Source organism: Bombus impatiens, unplaced genomic scaffold (genome assembly GCF_000188095.3).
Source record: "Bombus impatiens unplaced genomic scaffold, BIMP_2.2 scf_0321, whole genome shotgun sequence".
In the NCBI taxonomy this organism is placed as follows: Eukaryota; Metazoa; Arthropoda; class Insecta; order Hymenoptera; family Apidae; genus Bombus; species Bombus impatiens.
The window spans coordinates 2,151,650-2,178,248 of NT_176740.1; the positions used below are offsets into that span (position 1 = coordinate 2,151,650).

At 36.6% G+C, this 26,599-nt stretch overlaps 4 protein-coding genes across 8 annotated transcripts in view; 2 read left to right on the forward strand and 2 right to left on the reverse strand.

The window, feature by feature from the left end:
* Window positions 1-1,279: 1,279 nt before the first annotated feature.
* Window positions 1,280-3,602, forward strand: LOC100745860 (dorsal root ganglia homeobox protein). Its single transcript, XM_033320690.1, has 3 exons — window positions 1,280-1,509; window positions 1,996-2,171; window positions 3,055-3,602. The coding sequence occupies exons 1-3, from the start codon at window positions 1,386-1,388 to the stop codon at window positions 3,454-3,456; spliced, it is 702 nt and encodes a 233-aa protein (XP_033176581.1). The 5' UTR covers window positions 1,280-1,385; the 3' UTR covers window positions 3,457-3,602.
* A 95-nt stretch (window positions 3,603-3,697) lies between these two features.
* LOC100746099 (dual specificity protein phosphatase MPK-4) lies at window positions 3,698-5,729 on the reverse strand. 3 transcript variants are annotated; one of them, XM_012385608.3, is made up of 3 exons: window positions 5,401-5,729; window positions 5,057-5,145; window positions 3,698-4,978 (listed from the first exon to the last, which is right to left on the reverse strand). In XM_012385608.3, the coding sequence occupies exons 2-3, from the start codon at window positions 5,133-5,135 to the stop codon at window positions 4,110-4,112; spliced, it is 948 nt and encodes a 315-aa protein (XP_012241031.1). In that variant the 5' UTR covers window positions 5,136-5,145; window positions 5,401-5,729; the 3' UTR covers window positions 3,698-4,109. The 3 variants fall into 3 exon arrangements, with proteins under 3 accessions (XP_012241031.1, XP_003489460.1, XP_033176579.1); XM_003489412.4 differs by having other exon boundaries at window positions 3,698-5,145; window positions 5,401-5,728; XM_033320688.1 differs by having other exon boundaries at window positions 3,698-5,145; window positions 5,651-5,716.
* An 841-nt stretch (window positions 5,730-6,570) lies between these two features.
* On the forward strand, window positions 6,571-8,679 carry LOC100746220 (surfeit locus protein 4 homolog). Its single transcript, XM_003489413.3, has 3 exons — window positions 6,571-6,839; window positions 7,468-8,142; window positions 8,217-8,679. Exons 1-3 carry the CDS (start codon window positions 6,789-6,791, stop codon window positions 8,301-8,303), a joined length of 813 nt encoding a protein of 270 aa, XP_003489461.1. The 5' UTR covers window positions 6,571-6,788; the 3' UTR covers window positions 8,304-8,679.
* Window positions 8,680-10,045: 1,366 nt separating this feature from the next.
* LOC100746339 (TWiK family of potassium channels protein 7-like) overlaps window positions 10,046-26,599 on the reverse strand; it is a 176,295-nt gene continuing 159,741 nt past the window's right edge. For all 3 annotated transcript variants that reach the window (XM_003489414.4, XM_012385588.2, XM_033320685.1), the window contains 3 exons: window positions 17,548-17,753; window positions 17,065-17,350; window positions 10,046-16,418 (listed from right to left, as the gene is read on the reverse strand). In XM_003489414.4, the coding sequence (XP_003489462.1) occupies window positions 16,138-16,418; window positions 17,065-17,350; window positions 17,548-17,753 (773 nt within the window). In that variant the 3' untranslated portion in view covers window positions 10,046-16,137. The remainder of the gene's footprint in view (window positions 16,419-17,064; window positions 17,351-17,547; window positions 17,754-26,599) is intronic.

A 26,599-nucleotide genomic window follows, 5' to 3' on the forward strand; every position in this document is an offset into this window, starting at 1 on the left:
AGTTGTGATTTACGCCTGATTCGGATGAAACCAACGCTCGAACTTGAACGAAACGTTACCGCGATCGAACACGCTTCGCAATTTTATAGTGGGTGATCGTCGCATGTATACGTATATTTTCGTTTACGTACGGGACAACGTTAATCTTTTGGCAACATCGTCATTGGAAACGAATCTTATCGTCGAGAACGTTCGTTCAAAACGATCTTGTCCGTACAGAGTGCTCGTGACGAAGACTTTCTTGGATACTATCATCTATCCGTACAATGACAGTTACTGCGAATTTTATTCGAAAGGATTGAAATAGAACAGTCTTTACAATTCGTTAAATCAGACGCGCTTGTTAGATATTGTATTAGATATAATACACGCTTATAGATTCATCCGAGCCTTTGCGCTCACGAGAGATATTCCTTGCTATTCAAATGATCGACGATTAATGTCGCAAGATCGTAAAACGTCCAAAAGAGCAATTGATTTATAGACCTACAGCGAAACGCTTTCATCGCCAAGCAACGAGTGACAAAATGTACATTTATTATATACTGTTAGCATAAAGAATCGATTTAAAGTAAGTGCGTATCCTACGAGGAGGAATTTGATGTTCGTATAATACGATAATTGGAGCAGTATACGGTTCGTTTTTATATTATCTAATTTACATATTCCTAGTTGGCATTCGATGCAAAAGAAAAAAGAAAGGTACAGGTATACGCGTTTCGACCTGAGTTACCCCTTTCTTGCAAGACCCGCAGAAACTGAAACGAATTATAATTGATCGTAACGACCATGATCGCAGCCGTTGATAATATACTCGATAAAAATTCACTACGATAATTTTCACTGTGAAAAGCACCTAACAAATGTAAATGTTAGTGTTAAAATATTGAAAACATTGTTGGTCGTTATTCTGATATTTTAATTGATTGAAAGATTTAAACCGAATAGGGCAACGATAAAGGAGCGTAATATTTGCTGGAAAAGTATAAAAAGTTCTCCAAGCACATTGGAACCACATTGAGCCGATTGGCACGTGGCATGAGCCTTAATTACTCTGCCACGCTTCGACCAAGATTTTCAGGAAAAAACTACGCATTCGGTCCTCGGCGTTCATAAATAATTGTTACGTCTTGAATGAACAGCCTGATTAATTCATAAAACATTTGTTTCTAAACTGAAAATTAGGGAGCAGGAAATGTTATCTAACAATGTTTTAAGCAACTCATCGACGACATTATCAATATGTTTAAGTAATCAATTTTAAGAATAAGAAATATATTTGTGCAATAATCGAAGCTCATAATTTATCTATTCGATTCGATTCGATTCGTTCGTCCTATCGCTATTCGACTAAAGAGGTTTATTTCTTAAACGAAAAGAGAACAATGTTGTGTGCAAATTCGGGACAAGAAGAAAACAACAGCGTGATAGTTTCACAAATGACGAATCCTCATACTCCGCAAGATTTCACGGTCTCGCGCTTACTGTCGACACCAACTAATTCGTTAGGTAAGAATCCAGGGTATTCGCGATCGAGACGTTAGGATTCGTACAAACGCTTATGTAACGAAACGTAGAAAATTAAACGCGATTCGTGATCGCGCGTTTCGCTGAGAGACAGGCCCGCGTGTACACGCATGACGAGTTTTCACGTTTAATCCACGATCCACGATGAGCTTGATTCCATCGAAATCACGCATTTCCAGTCATGCTGTTCAGATTATACCGCTTTGATGAATGCTCAAGTACAGTGAAGTCATTCAAGAATAGCCGCGCCTGTGCTGCTTCTCTTCTTTGCTCTTTTTCCTTTTTAGAAGCGTTACTTCCCTATCGCGGACAGCATCTTGAAATATTTCACTCGAATTTTCACTTTCTTCCAAGTAACCCCGCGCTAATAACGATTTAGGCAATCGGTGTAACAGTTTGGCCGGCGTATTGTAGATGAAGTCATTGCGATAAAGTGATTGTGGCAAATGATACGCTTATATTTTACAGAGTGCAACGAAAGTTCCACGACACCTACGTGTAGGCGACCCAGAAGGAGTAGGACAACATTCTCGGCGCAACAATTAGCCGCGTTGGAGAGGGTGTTTGAAAGGACGCATTATCCGGATGCTTTCGTTCGAGAAGAACTTGCAACGCGTGTATCTCTATCGGAAGCCAGAGTGCAGGTAATGGCAACAGCATCTTTGAACTTGAAAGTAAGAAAAGAACTGAATGGAATAAGAAAAGAAAGATGTATTTTCAAGTACAGTAGAGGCATTCGATGATGATTTTTGCTTTGTGGAAGAGAAAAAGTATCGTGGTAGCATGTAAAGGAGAAAAAGTATCGTATCGCTTGGTGGGCCAAGTTCACACATGTTTCTTGGGATTATGGTGGGCAACGTTAGAAGGAAGGCAGACAGGCAGACGGAGGTATAGGAAAGAGAAGAAGAAAAAGTGAAAAAAAGGAAGGAAAGAGGATGGAGGTCGCCGCGGATAGCTAAGCAGAAAATCAGAGGAGACAGGTTGTCAGGGGCAAGGAGCTATGATTAGCTTGGCAGGATAGTTGCGTCGTTCCAGCGGCATCTGTGCTTGGCATACGACGTATGCTGTACGATACGTCGCGTATCTAGCACGTGTGTGGTGACTCTTACACGGTTGTGCAGAAAGCACACTTTTCGTTTACACGAGTCGATCCATCCACTACTGGTGCTGCTGCTACGTCCCTCGTCTCCCGCTGATGTCTGTCCATTCGTCTGTCTGCCGTGGACTGTACGGTTGCCAGGAGCCGTCACGCTGTCCCGTCTTCACTTGCCGCATCCCTTCTTATGTCCGTTCGTTTCTTCTTCTCTTTTTTCTCTTCGTTCGACAATTACAGCTTACCACAATGATATTTTCGTTTCATGGCTTTTAATTAAAATATTTTCGTAAAAATGTTGCCTCTATCCGTTTCAAGATACGAACCTCGACGATCTCAAATAGACGCGATTTTCTTCGATCTCGGCGAAGCAAAATATTTTTACTAGTATAAATACTCTCGCGAAACTGAACATTTGGAAATTTTACTCATAGGTATGGTTTCAAAATAGACGCGCCAAGTTTCGCCGAAACGAAAGGAGTTCTGCTATTAACCGAGGCGTTTCCTCGAACAGAGAAGTGGAAACCACTTTACCTTTACGACCTATCAGAATAACGCACACGCAGGAAAACAACTCGGATACTCTACAGACTTCTCAGGTAGCGCAGTATCCCTACAGCGAGTATTGGAGATCGTCGCAACACTATACCTCTATGCAAGCTTCTACCTGCCATGGATTTATCAATGGAAATTTAGGAAATGTCAATCTTCCTCCGTATCATCAAACAGAAATTCACGGGGGACTCGAAGGATCTACGATGAGCAGTTTAAACGCGTTACGATTCAGAGCACATCCATACGGAACCGCGTATTCTGCCATGCACGCAAGCATGTAGCTTTCTCTCTCCCACTCTCTCTTTGCATAATAATATCCCTTTTTAAATTTCAAGTGATAGCGATTTATAAAATACCAAAGGTTTTAACGGCATCGTTTAAGTCAATGTAAGAAAAAGAAGATGATATAATATAAAGGACCAACAGATCGAACATGGTTGCATAGAAATTAGGATTTAAGTACGAAATACAGGGTAATGGAAATAACTCGAAACGTTATTTTGTAGAACTGAAATAGCTTAATAAATAATAAAAATCATATATGTATTATCTGCTTAATACAAGACATCTATACAGAAAATGTTATATGTTAGTCTACAATGTTATTATATTATGTATGTTAACCATAGAAAAAAGCAAGATGTATAAATACAATGATCGATCTCTTTCTGTGGAAGAACGGGTCGTGTACTCGTTGCGGCAAGAAATATGTAAAGTTATAGTCGTAAAACGAATATGTTCACATATAATGTAAGAACATTGGCACAAAATTAGAATATAAATTTCCTAAGTACATTGGTCACACGTATATTCGTTATAACGTTAATCGAGCTAGAACCACGTAAAAAGATTCCAAAAATTTCTTCTTACATATTAGTTATTACATCCTAGTCATCCGTCCAAAAGATCTTAATTATAGAGATACAGTTTAGTACTATACAGTTACTTGTACATTTTGCACAGCATTGCTCCAATCTACTTTTGAAGGAACCAAATAAAATGCAGGTGCTATTTTGCTGCCACATGGACATTGACTACCCGCTATCCAACTAAAAGAGCCTAGCTTTGTATTACATTTTGGACAATTCAATTTCCCCTCGACATTGTGCGTTATATCGGGCATCCAAGCTAGCGGCTCCACGAACAATATTTTTGTACAAAATTCTGCAGGTTGCTGCTCTCGTTTCTGTAGCGGTTCCAACAATTCGCGTGACGCTTTTCTTGTACTTATATGTCTCCAGATTTGTCTTTCGTTTGGCATATGTGGCAAAACATTGCTAGCACTTGCTATGATTCTTCTACACTTTTTACAGCGATATACTGTTGGCTCTGGATGTACCGTAGCAAGAGCAGGATCTGATTTTATCAAATCTGCACAATTTTGTGGTAAAATTTTTGCCTTTCGCATCTTATCACCTGCAATTTGTAATTTATACATTTTGAATTGTACGTTAGTATTATCTACTCCAAAACCCATTTCTTCATAAAGCTTCAACTGTGCTAAAAAACCAGCGTTAGGTCCCACAAAGCGTCTCTTTTCTTTTACTGCTTCAAACGCATCGTAGAAACTTTTTTTATATTTTTTCATTAAATATGCAATAACGATTGTAGCTGATCTAGAAATACCAAAATAGCAATGTACCAAAATTTTTTCATTCTGCTGTAGAGAATGATCTATAAACTCATAAGAATCTTCAAAGTGAGTTAAAAGATCTTCGCGTGGCATATCGGTAACTTGTATGTATTTTACAATCAAATTTGGTAGAAGTCCTTGGATTTTTCTTGGAAGTGGACATGAATCTACTGTGAGTATATAATTTATTTTAGTTTCCTTTAACCATTCGATATCTGTAGCAGCTGTAAGATTCCCAAGAAACAAACCAGGAATAATTTCATCATAGCTCGATGGGCCAGCATCAAAATCTTCTCTAATTAGATTAGTAGTTTCTTTTTGTGCCATGCTGATCACTCTGGAATAAAGAATAAAGCTACGGCATGCATCTTTAATGGCAATTAATTTATTTTGTTAATTATGATACAATATGTATGAAATAGAAGATTAAATTGATATAAAATTTCTGAACAAAAATTCTCATAAAAAATAATAACTTAAATAAAATATAACTTCCCTAGAGGTACCAATAGTTGTCCTTGTGTGAAAAGAACGTGGAATATCCAAAATCTATTTACAACATGCTCTAAGTGAAAATTATATTTTTTATTACCTCGCTTAAACGTATTGTAAATAATTGCAGTATTTCTGATTATGAAACTAGTTCTATAAATGTTATTTGAATAATACGAAAAATAAATCGTAACAGTAACATGTTTTATAAAAAATTTTATTTTCTTTTTACGATGTAAAATATTATTGATATCAGACACAATATGTTCCGAAATCATTCGAATTTTAATTCTTCAATAATGTTACACATCTTTCATCCACTTTGATATATCTTGAATTTATTTTTTTACCTTTACACAACATAACACAATAAAAAACATATCCTACATTTACAAAGGTCTATGCACTAGTTCCAGTTGTCAACGCATGATTACAATGGCGCTTCGGTAGTATTTTCATATGGTTCAGTTCTAAATTGAAACTTCTTTTCACAGTGCATACAAATTTGATTTCATGGTTAAAAAAACACTATACTTAATTAGCAAAATCAAACAATTACGATCTAAATACTGTACATAAAAATGCAATTAATATTTTTAACCTTTATAATCTATCAAAAATTATAATTTCTTCAATGGAATCTTTATGATGGCTTTTTAATGCTGGATAATTTGGAAGACGACATATACATATTTTTTATAAACATTTTACATACGTTTGAAAAATATATCATATTTTAAAGATATACAGGTTAATATACATGCACACTATTTTAGTGTATATACACATCTCAATAAAAATGGAGTATATCAACAGAATTGTATTTTCATCTTAAAAGTGGGCGCGAATTTTATATTGTAATATATAAAATATTTAATTCTAAACAATCACAATTATGTATGATAAACAAAATTGTTCAATTGGGATAGAAACATAAAAATAAAAGAACATTTTACAATCGTATTATTAGTACAAATAAATTCTGCAGTTTGATTTCATTGACTTATATCATCAAAATTTATTTATTTAGTAATATTCTTAAAATCAGATGGTTATGTCATCGATAGTGGTATAAGTATTCGAAATACGAAACAAATATCGTTAAAAATTAACGGTTTTTAAAAGAGAAGAATAAAATTAGAAAATGATGGCAAGTAATAACAGATAATTTTCAGAAAATCAAAAATACATATAATTTAAGTAATTGATTTTTGTACTTTCAAAAATATCACGAAATGTATTGTCCGACCACGTATGCCGGAAGTGACGCGTACTTCGAACTCCACATCATTCAGAAGAGTTGTGAGAATACCATTTATACAGTCGTGTAGAGCAGTAAGCCTAGTTGTTCCGTGTTTCTCTGATTTTCTCTGTCTCTCCCTCTTCTTCTCTGTCTTCGTCTAGTCGTTTCTATCGGTATCACTTGCGTGCGCGCACGTGTGTATATGTTAGTGTATGGATACTTTTTTGATTTTTAAATAAAACAAGATGCTGATCTCGCAGGAGGTGATCTCAAAAGCGGAAGAAATCGCAGATCAGGTGAATTTACAGGCCACCGTGCTTGATTTATTTCTCTTTTACGAATAAGTCTGTTACTGCAAAGGAACTCGTAATAGAACACCCATAGAAATCCTGTAGGAGCACAGATGTACTCCTGTCAACGTCATCGTGACACGATTCTTATGTACATTCACATATTTTAATTTACATTTTTTTTATTCCTGATTATTTGTTAATATAAGGCATTTTTAATATTGCTGAATATTGTAAACTTTCCTACATTGTTGTCTCTACCTTATAAAATTAAAGGTTATGCATCAGGATTTTTAAGGATATATGTACGTGTCTGTTACGAATTCCATTGCTTTCACCGATTTGATTAGGTGAACAATTTAGTTTAAATAAATTGAGATAATAAAGATTAAAAGTTATCTAGAACATTAATGTTTAACCTTACTTCATTTTTCTATTTATACGATACTTTTGTTAATAACATTAAATCTGTAAGAAATACTTATTTATTCTGTATAAATTTATTTAGTTTGCTTTATGCAATATTGACAAATATGTAAAATACTAATGAGAAATAAAAGATTTCAAGACATATATATATCAGTATGTTTAAGTATGAATTATTTATTCACTTATTATTTTTTTTTAACAATAGGTAATTCGCAATGGAAAGCATATACTGCCAACTCTTGCAAGATTATGTCTTATAGCCACATTTTTGGAAGATGGATTGAGAATGTGGTTTCAATGGTCAGAGCAAAAAGAATTTATGAACAATAGTTGGCATTGTGGTACCTTCTTAGCTACAATGTTTGTCTTGATTAATTTAATTGGACAACTTGGTGGTTGTGTCATGGTTATTGGAAGATGGAAAGTCAGCATTGCTTGTGGAATCTTGTTTTTCATAGTAGTTCTCCAGACACTGGCTTACAATATTTTGTGGGACGTAACATTTCTATTTAGAAACCTAGCATTGATAGGAGCACTCCTTCTGGTTCTGGCTGAATCAAGAGTAGAAGGAAGATCATTATTTGCTGGTGTACCAAGTCTTGGAGATAATAAACCTAAAAATCTCTTGCAATTAGCTGGTAGAATTTTATTAGCGTTTATGTTTACCACGTTAATTCGCTTCGAAATATCATTCCTCCAAATCATGCAAGATATTCTTGGAAGCAGTTTGATGGTATTAGTCACTATTGGATATAAAACCAAACTCAGTGCATTGTTACTTGTCTTAATATTATCTGCACTGAACCTTTACCATAATGCATGGTGGACCATTCCAGAGTATAAGGCTCTTAGGGACTTCCTTAAATACGACTTTTTCCAGGTAAAATTCAACCATTGTTACCTTTATCAATGTTATCAATTAAAAGCGTTAAATATATATCTCAATTTTTACAGACATTATCAGTGATTGGTGGCCTTTTAATGATAGTATCTTTAGGTCCTGGAGGCGTATCAATGGATGAGCATAAAAAGGAATGGTAGATGTCATGATATCACCTGAATATGCATCATTACATTGTCATGATCATTAAATAAAAACAGTCTCTCATCCCTATTCCTTTATATGCTCAATCAAGTTTATAAGAAGTCCATTGTTTATTGGATGAAGAGCAATTCGTTTTGAATTATTCAATTTGGGTAAAGGAATTGTTAAAGTAGAGTTTAAAGTTGATATTTTAAAATACAAATATATTAAATTACAAAAGAAAAAAAAGTGGAAAACTCCAGAATAGTACTGTTCAGAAACAAACAAAATGAAGACAACACCAAGACTAATTTATATAATCAATAATGGCATTGTACATATGACACTACATTTATCAAGGAAACAAAATATATTTTTTCTGTGTGTTTTTAATTTTCTCTCCGTTTTTGATCTTGAATCCTAATAGGATTTATGTGCATGATTTTCAATATCAATGAATTCTTCCTGTAGAAATATATGTACATCTAAGTTATTTTATTATATTTATAGGAAGTATAACAATAGAAATATTAGATTTTCGAGATTTTTATACAACTAAATTATTGTAAATAAATATTTCATATCAGATTTTAGTTACTATTTATTTATATAATTTATATTCATTAATTGATGATTACTAATTACTATGTTTTGAGCCATTTAATAAGTATGTTACAGTAATTAATCACAAAATAATGAGTAAGTAAAGTCACATAATTAAATTCGCTTCATAAATAAATAAACAGAACTATGTAAGTAAATAGAAAATAAATAGAATTATGTAATATGTTTTCTAAGTTAGTGTCACTGAAAGATATTAAATAGTATTGTTAAAGAAAAATAATAGATTTCGAAATAGTAAGTATAGGTACAGGACAAGATTAAACGGCTGTCGGTTGTTAAGGAAACTATTTTAATTGTAAAATCATTTATATTTAACCATTGACTAAAATATAATATAGATCTGATATTATGTGGGACTTGTTCCACGTTCTAAAATACCGATCTCGGAAAAGATTAGAGAGCTGTTTACGCCCTCTATGATATGCCACGGCGAATATAGGAGTTACATTACCGACGAGTAATTGAATCGATTCTGGTACGACTACGGTATACCGTGTCATGTGTTCTACAATATCGACCATTCAGAGGTTTTATTACGCCCTCTAGAATATAGAAATGATGATTAGGGGCAAAAATCAAACGATCTCGTCGAGTGTAGTAATTATTCCGTTTAAACAAGATTAAAGAAACTTCCAATCATCGAATTCATTTTGTTTGAACGTGAACTGCTATTATATGAACGAGAAATCGTAAGTAGTAAAGAGAATTCTCTTGGCAAGTTCTTATTATATGAATTTCAATTATATGGTTCTAATAAATACAAATACGCAACAGGTTCAAACAAACGGAATTCCATAAAGTGTCGCATATTCAATTCAAACATGGAAGCTGATGCAATTAGAAGTAAATACAAAATATTGCGGTCATCGATGAAGGACAGAATAGACGTGATAATGAAATATTTCTTCGTGTCCAGCGGTCTAAAGGTTTGTGTATATGATTATGAAATCGTAAATTATCAGCGTAGAAGAAATAAAGATTCATACGTATGTATATTACGCGTCTAAAATGTACGTCTATATAGATTGAATTAACGATTTCTTGTATTACGCGATTTTGGCAGCTTGCATTAACATTTCAATTTTAACTTTTCGTTCCTTTATGAAGGGAAGGGCAATCAATTTAAAAGAGGAAATTAAGATTTTGATAAGTCTTTTTTGTTTTATTATTCTGTAATATAAGATACATTGTCCGACAAACGGTTATACAGACGTACAATATCCAGCAATTCGTTTTTTTCATGTATTTTACAGTGACGACGAATGCACTTCCATAGTGTCCAATTTCTTAACTATTTACAAAGTATTAATTGATTCTTATATTTGTTACATGACACCAATTCAAACGATAGGTTCATGGTACTCCTCGGTTCTCCTGTTGTTTGTCACGTTCTATTTCTCTCTTTTCGCACACGCTCTTTCCTCTCATATCTTTTTACATGTATACTTTTCAAAAAATCGAAGAAACATCGTTACAAACAGTCTCATCGGAAAGCTGAAACATAAAAGTGATGTAGAAGTAAAGAACGAATACATTTCTCATTTGTTAATAAACAAAATAGATTATTACGAATGCATAAACTTTGAGAATCACAAACGAATGCATAAACTTGAGAAGAACAATAGTACAAAGAAAACGTAGCTGCTCTTTTACTTTGACTTTCGTTAATTTGAGATGTAAAATTTGCTAATCAAATAAAGTTGACGCAAATTTGTTATTCGAGAATGCGCACATACACATACACGCGTATCATACGTACACACATCACCAATTCTGTCACGGCGAGACAGAAAATAAAGAAAATTTTTCCATTTAATCTTCGCCAATAAAAATTATGACACGCAAGTTTCACTATACAAAGATTTACATTCCAGGTGGGAACAGATAATACAAAACTGCTACGAAGTGCACGTAACTATTTCTTCGGATCATGATTATCGTGTACGAGAAATCTCCAATGATATTTCCTATCGTGTTTGTCGTTCTCTTAATTTCTCGGGTGTAGCGTATAGCGATTCACGCTTAGAAACGTGCAACTCTTATTTGGACAAAGTCGATCGAGAGTGAAAATAGAAATTCTAATGTTTCAATAGTACTCTTCTAACATTAAACGTTAACTGTCGGTATTAATATCGTACAACGTTTAATATTATATACAAGGTAATATAGAAAAGTTCAGCCACGTCGCTCGATTCTTAGGGGTCTCTATTAGCGACATGTTCGTTAATTCCAATTACCATTTTTCATGACATTTTCATATTAATTAAATGATATTTTCGAAGATCGAGTTTCGCTCGTAGAAACGTCTAGCTGCGTTCGAATTACAATTACGTTGCAATTTTGTATAGGATTCGCTAGTACGGAAGGACGGCAGAAGCAAATCCCGCCGATTCGACAAACGCGAACATTGAATCAGCCATTTCCATTCTTTTTCTACTTTTCAATGTTCTTCCTATCGCTAATGGTTTAGTTAATTCCTCGTTTGAGCAATCGACGAACGTGTACTTTGGTATTACGTGTTCCTTTTGAAAATTCTAGTTCGCAGAAAATATGCAAATTAGTTATAATCCTATACGACACACGTTATCGTTATCGAAGAAACGAAATGAATATTTTTCGTCCTTTATTATTTTGATTTCACTGGTTTTTACAGAAACTTTCGTTCATTTGTATAGAGATACAAAGCAATTTGCAAGTACCATTCTAGGAGATTCAAGAGCCCTTTTGTATAAACTCGTTTGTTATTAATTGAGAATATGTTGCGGTGTAATTGACTTTATACTCATTGACAGTATTATTCGTTAAATATGACCATCAATGGAATTCAATGGTACAGATGAATGTTTTCGAAAACATTGAATTCGAATGTTTAATAAATTATCAATGCAGATTATTATATCGTTTTAAGTGCACGTAACAAAAGTATCAAATACGTGAAATTGATTGACAAAGCATCAAATCTCTGTCATTTCTTTCTTTCTTTTTTCTTGGAGAAACTGCGGTTTATTAATCAGAAATCCGTTGAACATGTTCTTTTTTTTTTTCTCTCGCAAACTGTCGTACTAAAGTTTCGTGGTGGTCGACGAGTACTTTGAGTCGAGTCATATTTCCCTGAGGAATGAGGAGAGAAACCAGAACGCAAGGGCGTGAAATCAGGAGACACATAAGAGGAAAATCTTATAAAATAAGAAAAGTCGAATTGGAGATTTCTCTAATGGGAATTCACATTGAAGCTGAAGATAGCGTCACACGAAGCAAATTGCTTCTCTTTGTAAGCTATTACCTTGTAAACTTCATAATTGAATTTTTATGTTAGTTCTCAGAGATAAGGTAAAGAGACGAAGAAACAAAATAAGATCTCTTTCTTCTTAACGTTTCGATGAGCAGAAAGAAACAACGGCAATAAAACTTAAGAAAGGAATTTTTTAATGAAATTGCTATCTTCGTGGAATATTTGTTGTATAATTTTAATACGAAGTATGAAACTGTATATGTAAATCTTTGATTCATAGAACTGAAAGTTCGTGGTATACTTTGTGAAACGTGCTTCCTTACGTTCTGGTATCAAATTTTATATAATTTACGAATGGGTACAACTGGTCTGTAAATTCTTCCTTGGTACATCTTCTTAACTTTCGCTTCGAGTACTACGCGCATTTTATTTCTTCTCTATCAAACCAACTGTAATTTGTGTACGATTTCACCGATGGCAATATTTATCGTTCAAGAAATTGTTATTCCATCAAAACATTCTACTATAATATAACAAAAGGAAAAGAACTCGTTGATGTAATTTTTAATTCCATCTAACTTTCTGCAGGACTACTTTTTTTTTATTATATTTAGTATTAGACGAAATTATCGGTACGTTCAATAATATGTATATCCAAAGGTCATACAAATCGAAGAAAAGTTACAAGTGGTTTGCCGCAACAAATTGTCCAAGCGTCAGCTTGGAGAAACGCGTGTGGCCCTTCAAAATGAATGGAACGAGTGCGAGGAAGTTTGCTCGGTCAGCCAGGTTGGATCGATGGCTGGATGGTCCGGTGCAAACACCAAAGCAAACTTTGTCTTGGCTACCGTCCACGATTCTCTATCGAATCACCAACAAAGTGATAACGATAACTCTAGGCAACTGCTCAAGATAATATCGATTGTCATTAGACAACGTTACGAAACTCGCTTGTCTATTTGTTGCGCAACCAGAACGTACGATTCGGAATTCGTAGTTTCAACGTTATTGTTCGTCGATCGTTCCAGTTTCCCCTCTCTTTTTTTCAGCGTAAAAACTTTTAACTTTTAACGTTCTTACATCTTATGATATGTTACAAGAAACAGAAAAACACTCGTGTAGGTTGCTACTGCACGCGGTTCATTCGTCGCTGGTACAGAGCAGACTATGCGTTAGTTTGGTTGCGGTTCGATCTTTTGCAGGCCAGATTATTCAGTTCTTTCGTCGAGTAGAGTATTTCGTTATATACAAGTTTTTATAACGTAGCTATGTTGTGTTTTGTTTAATATTTAAATAAAATATCTGAATAAAACATACGAGATTCAGAGGCTTGAACGTGCATACGACACATGCATATGTGAATAGTTATTTGTTATGAATAATTCATAATCTTGGAAACAATTCCAACGATCGATCATCCCGATAGCTTCCATTTTTTGATATTAACTAAACGAGTTTAATTAACAAATGTAAATTATGCTTATCTGATGTGGCGTAACTATGACGTGCAATAGCACAAAGAACTGTTTTCTTACGCAGAAGAGAGCAACCTGTAAGTGTTTTATATTTTTTTAAAGTCTGCTCGATACTTGACGAGAGTAATATTTTACAGCTAATTTACAGCTATACATTACGCACTCCATAATCTCATACTCTATCACGAATATACCGATATTAAACAGTGTGAATAGTTTTATATGCGATACTCTTAAAAATTAGTGCCTAATCGCAACAGTATTTTAGTTATTGTTCTTGAGCACAGAATTCAAATATGATTTTCGTTCGATTGATTTCTGCGTCTAGTCAATGGCCGCACGATGGTACATTAAAAACAATTGGCGTTTATCTTTCAAAGTATTACCTGGTTTTGTAAAATCATCGCATAAATAATCGTTCGAAATATTAAAAGATATAGAATAGTTCCAGTAAAAGTCGACAATAAAATAGATATGTACAAAAGTTAAACTTACATTGAAACATCGTCCGGTTCTTTTAGAAAAATGTGTTTGTCATAAAATATACTTACAGATATATGTATGTATATATATATATAACGATTTACTTATTTTTATATCAATTTTCCTGGGTAATACTTACTTATTTTGGCAGTGTCGTTATGAAAGAATTGTTAGCGTATGAATAATTGATCAATGATGGTGCAATACACGTATAAAAGAGTGACGTATGAATGAAAGTTTCATTATGCACTACACGACTAGACGCATCAATCCATTCAGTTACATTATGGACAAGAATGTGTTTATTTTATGAGCGTTTAAATGCAGAAATATAAAAACTGTTACGAATTTCTATCTAAATAGGTGTGTAGAAATATTAAGTCGATCTCATAATAAGTTAGAATGTCATTTCCAAGTCATAAATAAATCATAGAAATTATCAAGACTGCTGAACAAGAGACGCGAGAAACTGTATTTCTGATCCCATGTTGCTTTCTTATTAGACCAAAGAACCAAAATATATTTACAAGTATGTATCTGTTGGTGTTGCATGTATATGTACAATCTTATATTATTCGATATATGTATTTGCAAAATAATCCTCTCTTTTCCGTTTATTCTTATATTCGATAGCTGTTTAGACGAAAACACGGATTTCACATTCTACTAATATGGGATGAATGTTCATTAAGAGTAAACCAGAATTAACGTAGGAACGTCTGCAGGAAGTTTAGGAATTTCCTAGAACATTTAGGAAACACTTCGTATATCCCGAGGATATCTTACTTAGAACTCGCATAATGTAATTGCTGGTCTTATTAAACTTGATATATACAAGCATATGTATTATATATCTCGTCGAATTGGACCAATCTCATTTACGTTACCATTATTTCGCTCGCTTTGTTTATCGAATCGAGTAAAATGTTTTTCAACATTTAACATATCTTTTACGGAAAGAAAGTTTGCTAATTCGTTAAACTTCTCTCGCAAATACATATTTATTTGCGACATTGGTTTTCATCCAATACTAATTTTTATAATTGACAGCGTTCGAAATTACACGTATTATACGTATTTATTCTAGAGGAAAAAAAGTGCGAAATAAATCACAGGAAAATAACGTTAATTCGTTCGTTTGTCTTAAACTGAGAATCTCTTTCGTCTCGTTAATATTGGAAACGACATTCCAACCGTTTTTCGAACATCGTCGCGTACTTTCTTTGAAATTGCCGCATCCATCGTGTGCGACGAAGATTTAAAACACCTCATTTATGTCGTACTTCGTACGCATAAATATTCGTTTGCACCGAATAACATTAAATCCCGGCAACTCTACGCGAAGACAGTCCATCGATCGCTAACGATATATCTATTTCTTCGAACGAATACCTGGAAACGTTTTTCAACCAAAGGATCTTCCTACGTGCGAAGCATCAGTTCCTGTTACGAAAACGTTAATTTATGAAAAGAAAGAGAAAAAATATATAGAGGATAACGAGTTACTATTTTCGAAATAAATCAACCTCGAAACCGGTATCGACGGTCGTATCGATGAAAGCGTTTCATCCAATTTCCCCGTCAATCGTCGAAGCGCACACTATGTCACTGTGATTGAATGATTACCTCTCTATTTATAATATATACGATGTATTAAGGGTACCTATCAATCTCGAACAACGTCGTGTTCCACGAGAGCGTTCTCGAGAACGAAACTATCTAAACAGGTCGTCCTTTGCTTCGTTATTTCTATGCAACATACTTTTCCGACTACGAGAAGACAAAGTTTTACATTTCGGTGTTTTCTTCAACCTCTTCGTCGACCTTCGGCAACATGTAGACACCAGGAATCGGCGGAACGTGATCCTCGAGTTTCAAAATTGGCTTGCAGTCTCTAGTGACGTCTACCTGATTGAAAGAATCCTTTAGGATATTAATTTCGTTCTCATGGGTGAACAAGTTGGTTGGCGGTTCTGTTCCACATATATCGTTGTCATCGGTGCCGTTCCTGTGGCACAAGTTGCCAGACGGAAATTGTCACGAGGTTAACGTGAGAGGATCGCTCGATAGTTCGTCCACACTCGGGCTGGCTTTCACTGGTTCTTGTTTCTCCGACTGATGGCTAAGCCTGTGAACGATTTCATCGTGCAGGATGTTGAAGCACATCGCAGTCAGCGCCATTCCAGACATTATGTAGAAAGAACAGAACCAAATGGTTACATTCCTCGACTCGTAAAGGCTTTGGCGGGGATAGGAACCGGGAACCATATCACCGAACCCGATCGTGCTCAGGCTCATGAAGCAGAAGTAACTCGCATCTACAGTTAAACACGAAACACCAACTTTAGTTATATAATACCGAGCTACGTATATCGATATTAGATCGTACGCTTGTAGGATGTAATTCAATTAGGTGAACAATTTTTACAACATAATTTTCAATTAAATGTACGATCGTATCTGAATAAATTGGTCCCTTTCGATGATTATTTTCGGTACGAAAAACTTTTTATCGAATTAAAAGTAGCCGTGTAATTCATTATACAGGGTGGTTGGTAACTGGTGGTACGAGCGGAAAGGGGGTGATTCTACGTGAAAAAAGAAGTAGAAAATATAGAATAAACATGTTTCGTTTGAGGCTTTGTTTTCGAGAAAATCGACTTTGAATTTTCGCTCGGTACGCGTGCGGTACGTTATAACGGATCTCACTGTAGATCGTTGTCTCGATGGAAAAATTAAAAAAAAAATTAAAAAAAAATTTTTATTCTATATTTTCGACTTCTTTTTTCGCGTAGAATCACCCCCTTTCCGCTTGTACCACCAGTTACCAACTACCCTGTATGTACATATAAATTACACGTTGCTGGTATAAAATTATACATTACTGGTATACATATAGATGATGGGACTTTAAAAGTGCGGTTAAAGCATAAATCTTTTAAGAGAAATCTCTTTTTCACGTACCCACAAAGGACCAGCCGTCTAACTTGTGCAGAGTAAAAGCTCCTGCCACAATGTAGCAGAGCATTGCACCCAGACAAATGCTGATTGGTGCGAGTATAGTAACGTTGGGTCTGTCACCAGAGCCAAGACTCGACACTTCGTCCTTCGGGCTGGTCTTAATTTCCACTGTGCTCGTAAACGTTGACGCGTTCGCACGAACGTAAAAGGGTTCCTGCAACTGCAATTGCTGCTGCTGCTGCGCCAGTTCCTCCTGCTGCCGTTTCTTTCTCATTCGCCTTTCTTTCTCCTGCATTCACGCCAATTTCAAAGCAATTTTTAAGATTGACAAAAGGCAGACACTTTTCTATTTACTTCGGCAATATCTCTGTGAAACGTTGACCCTGTATCGCTTTACGAAAATCTACCGCGATACTTTTCTCGCCTTTCTCCCCTCGAGATATAAAAGAATTCGACTCGAGAAACGATTACGATTTACGCACTCACCTCCATTCTTCGTTCATCGTAGCAACAATAGCCACAATTCGAACAAAGGCAGCAACAAAGAGCACGAGTGAAAACACCTCTGGCGCATCTGGATAAAAGGCCTCCGGCACTTGATAAGTAAACCAAGGTCAAAGGAATACCCAGACTAGCGTAGCCCGTGGTCGCGATTTTACCCCACGTGGATTTTGGAGCTATGCTGCCGCAACCTGCAACAACATCGTTAGCCGTTTCAATGGAAATTTTCGTTCGTTTTAATCTGAAAGAATCGAATCGATTAATCCTTTCTATTAATATAGAAAGCATAACGAACAGAATGAAATCTAAGGGTTAAGAAAAGAGAAACATATAACATACAATTATCCACCGTTACATCATTTTCACGTCCTTTGGTCTACTTAAAAACGATACTCGCTCTTTTCAGGATAGAACCTCATGAAAGTTCAATAATTTGATATCGCCAGCCGTTTCTACCGACAATTAATCGTAATATCAGGTAACAGAGGTCACGAAATGGGTGTTTAAATTTACATAGAGAGCGAAATATTCGCGAGCGAATGTCGGTTAATATCTCGTAAGCTGGTCGAAAAAAATATAGTGGTCGGTGAAAATGAAGAGCCGGAGGGAAAAAGGCTAGACATTTTCCGATAGGTGAGGAACGAAGTTGGAAAAAGCGGAGGCGCGAATCGATCGGGCTGACGCCGCTTAAGATAATGGATCGCCTATTGGAATTGCTGTGGACCGTGCATGATAGCGGCTTCGAGTGCATCGTCGATGGAACTGTAGTCGTAGAAACCTCGCGAAACTACGCGAAAGCCTATTCGTCACTGTCGTTTCGCCTTATCATTCACGATGGTGTGACCCTTTTCGTACCTGTTATCTGTTACCATTTGTTAGAGACCACGCCAGATTGTCAGCTCCAGTTTTATTGGTCTAGTGGCAATAGTATGGACTCGGGTCATTCGGTTGGTGGAACGAATCTGTCCATCGTTTATATTGGATATGTTTCTTAGATTCGAGATATCGATCGGACGTTGGAACTTATCGTTTGGCTAATCATAGTGTTGTCGTTGATTTAGGTATTTACTTTGGAACGATCAAGATATCCAACGTAAAATCCCAGATTATCACAGAATATTTAGAGATAAAACGAAGAACGTGCGGAATATACGAGACGTATTTTTAATTTCATTTTCGTAGCGATAAAAATTCAATTTTTTTAATCATATGGAGATACTAATATATAAAGGTACCAATACGAAAGTACAAGTTGTACGAAACTTGATGTACTTGGATCTAATTAATTAATATAAATATCTTTATTAGCTACTGTATGTGATGTATAAATTGAGATCTTCGAGTAATGGGAACGCGAATTAAAAAAATAAAAAAGAAACAATGCGAAGGTTTAATATCCAAGTTTATATCTAGCCGACGAATTCTATCGTCAGTTCTTCTCTGTTTCGAAGTTTCTTTGCAGTAGCGGAGCGAGTTACGTGCTCGCTATTCAAATCGCGAAAATGTAGGAAAAGGAAGGCCATCTTTTATTAAAATATTCGATATTGCGTCTGTGCGGGAACCGGTAACGCAGTGGGATCGTTCGGAAAAGATATTGAAAACAATCTGTGACGTTCAATAGTACGAAGACAATGGAAATTTTAGGCATCTTGAGAAATTTCTTTATGCGAATCGACGTACGATGTTGGTCGTGGGAATTCCGATACAATTTTTACGTTATTTTTACGCGTCGAAACGCTTTAATTATTCTTCCTTGCCGCGTATGTTAATGCCGTAATTATTGTTAGATTGAAAGGGTTCGCGTGTTAATCAGAGGTGTTGAAGAAACTTAATGTTCGTCGAGCGACGCATATTCATATCCGATTTTCTTAATGCGAGCTGAATACATATGAGATGCTATGCATATTTATGCAGATTTTCTGATTAAAGTCACGCAACAGACTTCGCAAGTGTGTTAGTAGAAAAACTTGGCGTAAGTTTTGAAAGTTATCGATTCGCCAGCAGATAAATGCATATCGCAAACAAATACTTTTCTTTTTAAATAATCACACCCTATTAGAACTAATAAATATATACATATATAAATTAAAATTAATTTAAGAATATTTGATATACACAAATAAATGAACATAGTTGGTAATAAAATGCCAAGTCCACGTTGTACGATACTAAGATCGGTTATGGTAAAAGAAATTAAATGTTAATGCGACAGGTTCGTTTCTGTTTGATATGATACGAAGCAGGACTCGAGAAATTCGCGTGAACATGTTCAAGATCGATAAGCTGTTTGGTCCGTTTAAATTCAAGTCCAAGTTCAAGAAACTTGTTTACGATGACTTGGTTATGTCTGACAATTAGTTAGACTCTCACCTATTTCGAAGTAACAAAGATTTCTCAGATAATAAACTATAAATAAATTTTTTATAATATCGTTGAAAAATTGTTGAAAAGCGTTTTATTTATGCAACGGTATCCTAACTCAATAAGAGTTTTCGGTTTTATAGTAATTTTTTTAATATCTAATGTCATTGCATCTTATAAATCTGTGTCATCGTTATCGATCCTTTTTAACAGAGGGAATAAAACAAAGTTTTAAGATTTTTTTGTGTAAAACTTGTGCATCGAATAAATCAGCTTTGACAAGCATCTTGATCCTTTATAAATGCGAAGGTGTTAGAAGAAAATATTCCGATTGGATGCCACTATGCTGCAGGATCTCGTAAAGCACAGAAAGTTCAAGACACTCTACTTAGCTAACAATAAGTCGAACGTCTGCTTTCAGTTTTAAGTACAAATGCCGTAATTATCGAGAAAGTGTTAGTTTCTCGAACTTTCAGCAACTTTGCTTCAATCTTCGATTATCGAAAATGAATCGCGCGTTTTCAAATGAAAATAGCAAGTGATTTTTTACAATCATGCCAGTTTTATATTAACAGACAAATATAAATTGGGAGAACGAGTCATATAATTTTTTAACTAACAACGTTAAAATTATATCGTTAACGAGAGATAATTAACGCGTATCCGTGTACAAGATATATCTTTAAATACAATATGCAGACTGTAAATGACGCTACGCAAGAGTTGTGAATTAATACGCAAGTTTTATTCCATATTTGCAAATTAACGATCAACGATATTTAGTCGACAGTAACAACGTACGATGAGAAATCAATTAAACGTTCTTACGCCAAGTTGCGTGCTACGTATCGATAATCAAACTCCGGAAACGTTGTGGAAAACAGGATGACACGATGTTGCGAAGTAAAGTTCGCAACAACTATTGCTCCTGACGTTGTGCTGCATCTCTGTAATGCGCGCTAAATAGATCTGCAAGTTTCGCCACCTTTCGTAAATGTTACGCCAACCGAAAGTTTTCATCCGTTAATGACTCCTTCGAAGAACTCGAAAGCATCGTCGTAAATCGTGATACGATAGTAATGATGGCTGCCTGAATGTTTCGTTTCGACACGAGTTCAAGAGAGCATGAACGTTTTAATTGAACTTCAAGTGGAACGTTTCGAAATGCAACGTCGAGTGAAATAGCTGCTATTTAGTCGCTAGATGTGTCCTCGTTTTAACATGTGTGAATACTTCAGCATTTATGCCATATTAATTTACGGCTGTAATCAAAATATTATTAATGTATTTTAAAAGAGTTGCAGAAGCATTTAGCTTTCGTTACACACATGTATTTATTATACGTTCGATTTAATCATTTGGAACGTGTATCTCTTAATAACTTAATACGAAAGTAGGGCAAAATAAATGTCACGCATAAATGGACAAACGAAATTTTTATTTTAAAATTGTTTCCACAAATTCTTGCTCGTTCTGTCTTTCTTAGTTTCTTTCCACAGGATAGTTGATTTCGTACTTATCATTTTACGGTTGTGTACCATTAGCGAATTTAGAGTGGATTCTCATAATTGCTCGTAATAGGATCTATTAGGTTAATTGGCCGCTAACGCTATAATTGCGAATTACGTTATTAATATGATCGATCTTTATCTCCATTGAAATTACGATACGCTGTGTTTTAGTACGCTAGTCTATATGGTATTACCACGCTAGCTTTCCGATTACTTGTTTAAGTTTCAATAAAAAAGTTTCTTACTATTTGCTCATAATAACTACTAAAATTTTAATCTACAAATTGTTTCGTCCTACGAAAAGTTGCACCATATTTATTCCTCGAAATAACAGAAACAACGAAACGCTTTACTTCGTGCGACGAATCTCCGGTATTTCTACTGAAATCGTATTAAAATCGCATCAGCGTCGTCATGTAAAGATCTTCTGTTTGTGCTACTGGGAAAAATACTCTGAATTACCAGGTGACGAGACAGGCTATAAGGTGCATGAGTGAACGCCATCGTCGGCTAAATAAATATAGCATAAATTGCCTGTAAAAAAAAGTACCTTCGAGGTCTTTAAACTTTAATCTTCGTCGTAGTTTGCTTTGGAGTTCGTAGGGTAATATCTCGTGTTATTAATTGCCACCTTCAGTTCGCCAATAAATTAACGTCGGTTTCTCTCTTTTTCTTATTTCAAAAGTATCATCCGTGAATAGGTGGAATTGCGTGAAATTCTCTCTTCACGGGATTCTCGCTATGTAACAACGTCGACTGTTTATCTGGTTAGAAACGCAAGTCTATGGACGATTGTTCCTTTACTTTCGAAAGGTTGTTATTCTTCCATAGCTGTCAAAGTATTTTTCTCGCCAGAATCCCGGCAAACGAGGAAACAACTTTTCATTCGTCGCTTTTCAACGACAGCATATTACATCCAGCAACGTATAAAAGGGAAAAGTGGAATATAGAGAGGGAGGATAAACCTGGACGATGTAACGAGATGACGGTATCACGATAAAAAAGGTAACAGACACGGAGCACGCGAAGCGGAACGGAACGAGAAACGGAAGAGAGACTCCGGGGATTATTTATTTTGCACGATGACCGCAATCCGCGGCTGCATTTTCCGCGAGATGGCCGACCAAACTGTCTGGAAAACGAACAGAAATTACATCGGTAAGAAATAATAAATGTTGGCTACACGCCATTGATTAGGCCTCTAACTAATTTACGTCTGTACGATCAGCAGCGAAAGCATAATAATGTCTCGCTTACTCGCTTACGATACTATCGACGTATCGTCTTTAACTTGTATACGCGACGTGCTTTGGCAAAAAGGTGTCGTGCTCTGGACAAATTTTCACCCTTTCAGGTTTTTTTGTGGCCTTTTTTATAGTCTTTTTTTTATAGTTCATGGAATGCTCCGTGCAACGAAACATTCATCTCCCAGCATAATTATTGACTTCGCAACACGCAATCAAAACGATGTAATATCAGAGAATAGACAATCATTTGTTACATTGATAAAAATTCATCTCTAATTGGTTTCTAAATAAAATTGCAAATGCGCGATCGTAATTAACAACAGTCTTCGCTGTTAACGGAGATTGAGAATAATCTTGGAAGAAAAAGTTGAAAGCTAAGATTGTTACAAAGCAAAGCGGCGATCTAATGCGTCAATTAGAAGAGAAAATCTTCCAACTCAGCCCTTTTCTTTTTTACAAGTTTCATAACTGGAGCAAAGGAGAATAAATTAGGATTAGAGGAAGCTATGTGTGGAACCGTGTTACCGCGGAAAGTGGAAATGCCGTTCGGAGAATGGATAGCAGTCATTTCGTGTTTTACGCAGAAGAGATTACGCTAGGGAGGAAAAGTTTCGCATGGAGAATAATGCTTTAATTGATGGAGTCTAATTCTAGGCGGCACGGACTGTTACAGGGTTTAAATGAGTTGAATAGGTCTGTGGGGAAAGTAGATTGCGTGCGAGGAAACATAAGAGTTTGTTATTAAACGCATCTTCCGCAGAACAATCGATCCTGGCATTATGATCGATTTGTAGTAACATTAGGTGAATGTTATCAAACTGAGCAACTTAACGAGGAATTGTTAACTGGAAATAACACTTGCTATCTTATTATTATCATCGTATCATAAATCGTAGCTACCTACTTTTTAAATAACATGGCAATAATACATTTTGCTATATATTGTACCAGTACTAGTACATATATTTGCAATTTATTCACCGCTGACTGTATCAATATCGACAATCTTCCTGTCACATTAAGAAGTACTTATTTATCTGGCTTATAATTAGAAAATCAAGAAATCTGCAGCCGAAGAGTTTGCTAAATAGCAAAATTATTTTATAGAGCTTGGCAATTACAAATTTCAGTTTCGTTATCGCATTTTCAAGAATTCGTTAAACCGCCTTATAAATAATTTTCCGTTACACGCAGATATGACGATCACAAGCGACCAAATCTTTGCCATTTAACTTGTTCGTAATACAGCAATTCAACCATACCTTCTCAAGAAATAAGCAAGCGCAGTGCATTTTACTGTTATTAATCACTTCACACGAGCATTTCGTTTTATCTCTTGAATACGTACGAATAAATTATACCTTCACTGGAATACGTAAATAATCTATGAAGAAGAAGAAAACGAGCGACTTTGCAATGACCATAAAACTGGCGTTTGATATCGATGGTGGAGCTTTTCTTCCGGATGATGGTAGCCCGTGGTCCTGGCTCGTCGACGAAACAATACCAGGCCGAAAAACTCATTTCCGAGAATACATCCGGAATATCAGCGCGCTGTTTCTCGCAATCAGAATCCACTCGTACGCGATGATTTATGTTGGTGGTCGAGGCGAGGTGAGGCGAGGTAACGCGTGCGCGCAAGAAAGAGCCAACGAGTTTCGTTGACGCAGTCGACTTATTTACGTGCCGGTTTTCAGCTGTTTAATTTACCGCTCGAAATAATTTGCATACAGCAGGACGTGCCTCTTTCGTCGTGCAATAACATCTCGAGGATGAGCCGTGTACCGTGTTAGGCGAACGCATCGCGCGTTGTGCGCAACCGACTAGCATCCTGAGAGAGAAGCTAGCAACCCCCTTTCGTTTATCCCTTGTCCCCGATCGCCCCTTGTCCCGGTTGTCGACGCCATTCCGTGGTACAGGTTCGTCGGGATCCCCGACGTATCCCCCGAGGTCGTAACGCTAAGTCTCTCTACGCGAGGACCCGAAATTAATAACGCGGCCTGGCGCAAATACGGCGCACATAATTAAAGCGATATTACGATCTGGGACAGCGGCTGCTGTATCGTCTAGCAGCCGGCTGGCGAGCATGTTATTTAGCTGTGAGCTGCTGCTGCGCGATTCAAGATGTGTGCGCTTCGATTCCGAGCCAACTTTGGTCGAGCTGTTTGCAGACAGGTGATTTATATTGATTTCCTGATCCGACCAACCAGGGCGAGGGGATGAGAGAATGTACGGCTCGTATCTCTCTGTGAGAGTTTCTTGACCATCTATCGGTTGTCGGCTTGCTAGTAACGGCGGTATTAGGTCGTATCTTGTAAAATTGCTCTTCGCGCTGAAGCAACCCGCTTTTTATACTACGAAGGAATTTTTTAATTCTGCTCACTATCTTCCTAACGATTTCTAGAATATTTCGATTAACGCGTCGACTGTCACGGCGATCATCGGTGGTCATCGGTGGACCGCGTTATTAAATCTGTTAGAACGATTAAAGTAAGGTAAGTTTTGTGGACTGACAAATTTTCACAATCGTGGTTTACATAAGATCGTCGGAGAAAAGTAAGCGAATGCAATATTTTGCAGACATTATTAGGTCGTCCGGAAAGTTTCTTTCGTTTTATAAGGAAATAATGGATACACAACACTTCCCGTTTTATATTATTTTATCGAATTACGTATGATACATTTTGTTCTATCAAGATAAAGATTACAAGGTTCGACAGATTAGGTTTCATATTTGTAAAAAGGTGCGTCGTTGTAAAAGACGTGTCTGTAAAGGAAAGACACTTTTCGGACAACCGAATATCTCGGTAAAATTCTTGGTGTGCTTAAAAACGCGTCCATTTAAATCTTTTAGAAACTGTTGGACAACTTGTAAGGAAAGGACAAGTTGTAATCTTACGCTGGACAACTTGTCGCATAGGTCGTGGATCCTCCCGCAGTGTGTGGAGATATCCATGCTGGGGGTCTTCTCCATAGTTCCCAGTTCCGGCATGTATAAAACGATGTCCATCGACGAGGATCTCCCATGGACGTCTTCTAGTGCTTTCCAGCATTCCCTCGCTGTTTTCAAGGTCCTAATATCCCCGAGATACTCGGGGCGAACATGCCGGAAAATGTACGCACGTGCCTTGTTGTCGATTCTCATGCATTCTGGTCTCAACCTTTCTGCTGTCGTAAATCCTTGCTTTACTGCTTTCCAGCAGCCCAGGAAAACTAACCAGGATTCCGACATTGTCTTCCAATATTCATAATTCCGTTTTCTCAGGATCGGCTTCATATCCTTGTCCACATCACCTATACCCTCCTGGTCGACCATGGTGTGGTCTCTTCTCGGATAATCTCAGAAAACAGAACACTCAAAAAACCCTTTAACCTACAATTATGGGCATAACCCGTATTAGATGATCGGGCATAATCCGTAATAGGTGAACGGGCACAACCCGTATTAGGTGAGAGGGCATAGCCCGTACTAGATGATCGGGCATAACCCGTATTAGATGAACGGGCATAGCCCGTATGGGACGTAGCTGGTATTACGTGATCGGGCATAATCCGTATTAGGTAAACGGGCATAGCCCGAATGGGGCATAGCCTGGGAGGGGCATAGCCTGGGAGGGGCATAGCCTGGGAGGGGCATAACCTGGGAGGGGCATAGCCTGGGAGGGGCATAGCCCGTGTCGGGCATAGACCGAGTGGTACATAGCCTGGGAGGGGCATAGCCCGATTGGGGCATAGCCTGGGAGGGGCATAGCCCGAGTGGGGCATAGCCCGAATGGGGCGTAGCCCGAGTGGGTCATAGCCCGAGTGGGGCATAGCCCGAGTGGGGCAGAGCCCGAGTGGGGCATGGCCCGAGTGGGGCATAGCCCGAGTGGGACATAGTCCGTATCGGGCATAGCCCGTATCGCGCATAGCCCGTAT

Excerpts from the sequence above, each read along its gene's own strand:
- LOC100745860 (XM_033320690.1), top strand. The coding sequence starts at position 1,386 with ATGTTGTGTGCAAATTCGGGACAAGAAGAAAACAACAGCGTGATAGTT. Across the intron at positions 1,510-1,995 it reads GACACCAACTAATTCGTTAG|AGTGCAACGAAAGTTCCACG; the intron begins GTAAGAATCCAG and ends TATATTTTACAG. Across the intron at positions 2,172-3,054 it reads TATCGGAAGCCAGAGTGCAG|GTATGGTTTCAAAATAGACG; the intron begins GTAATGGCAACA and ends TTTTACTCATAG.
- LOC100746099 (XM_003489412.4), bottom strand. The coding sequence starts at position 5,135 with ATGGCACAAAAAGAAACTACTAATCTAATTAGAGAAGATTTTGATGCT.
- LOC100746220 (XM_003489413.3), top strand. The coding sequence starts at position 6,789 with ATGCTGATCTCGCAGGAGGTGATCTCAAAAGCGGAAGAAATCGCAGAT. Across the intron at positions 6,840-7,467 it reads CGGAAGAAATCGCAGATCAG|GTAATTCGCAATGGAAAGCA; the intron begins GTGAATTTACAG and ends TTTTAACAATAG. Across the intron at positions 8,143-8,216 it reads TTAAATACGACTTTTTCCAG|ACATTATCAGTGATTGGTGG; the intron begins GTAAAATTCAAC and ends CAATTTTTACAG.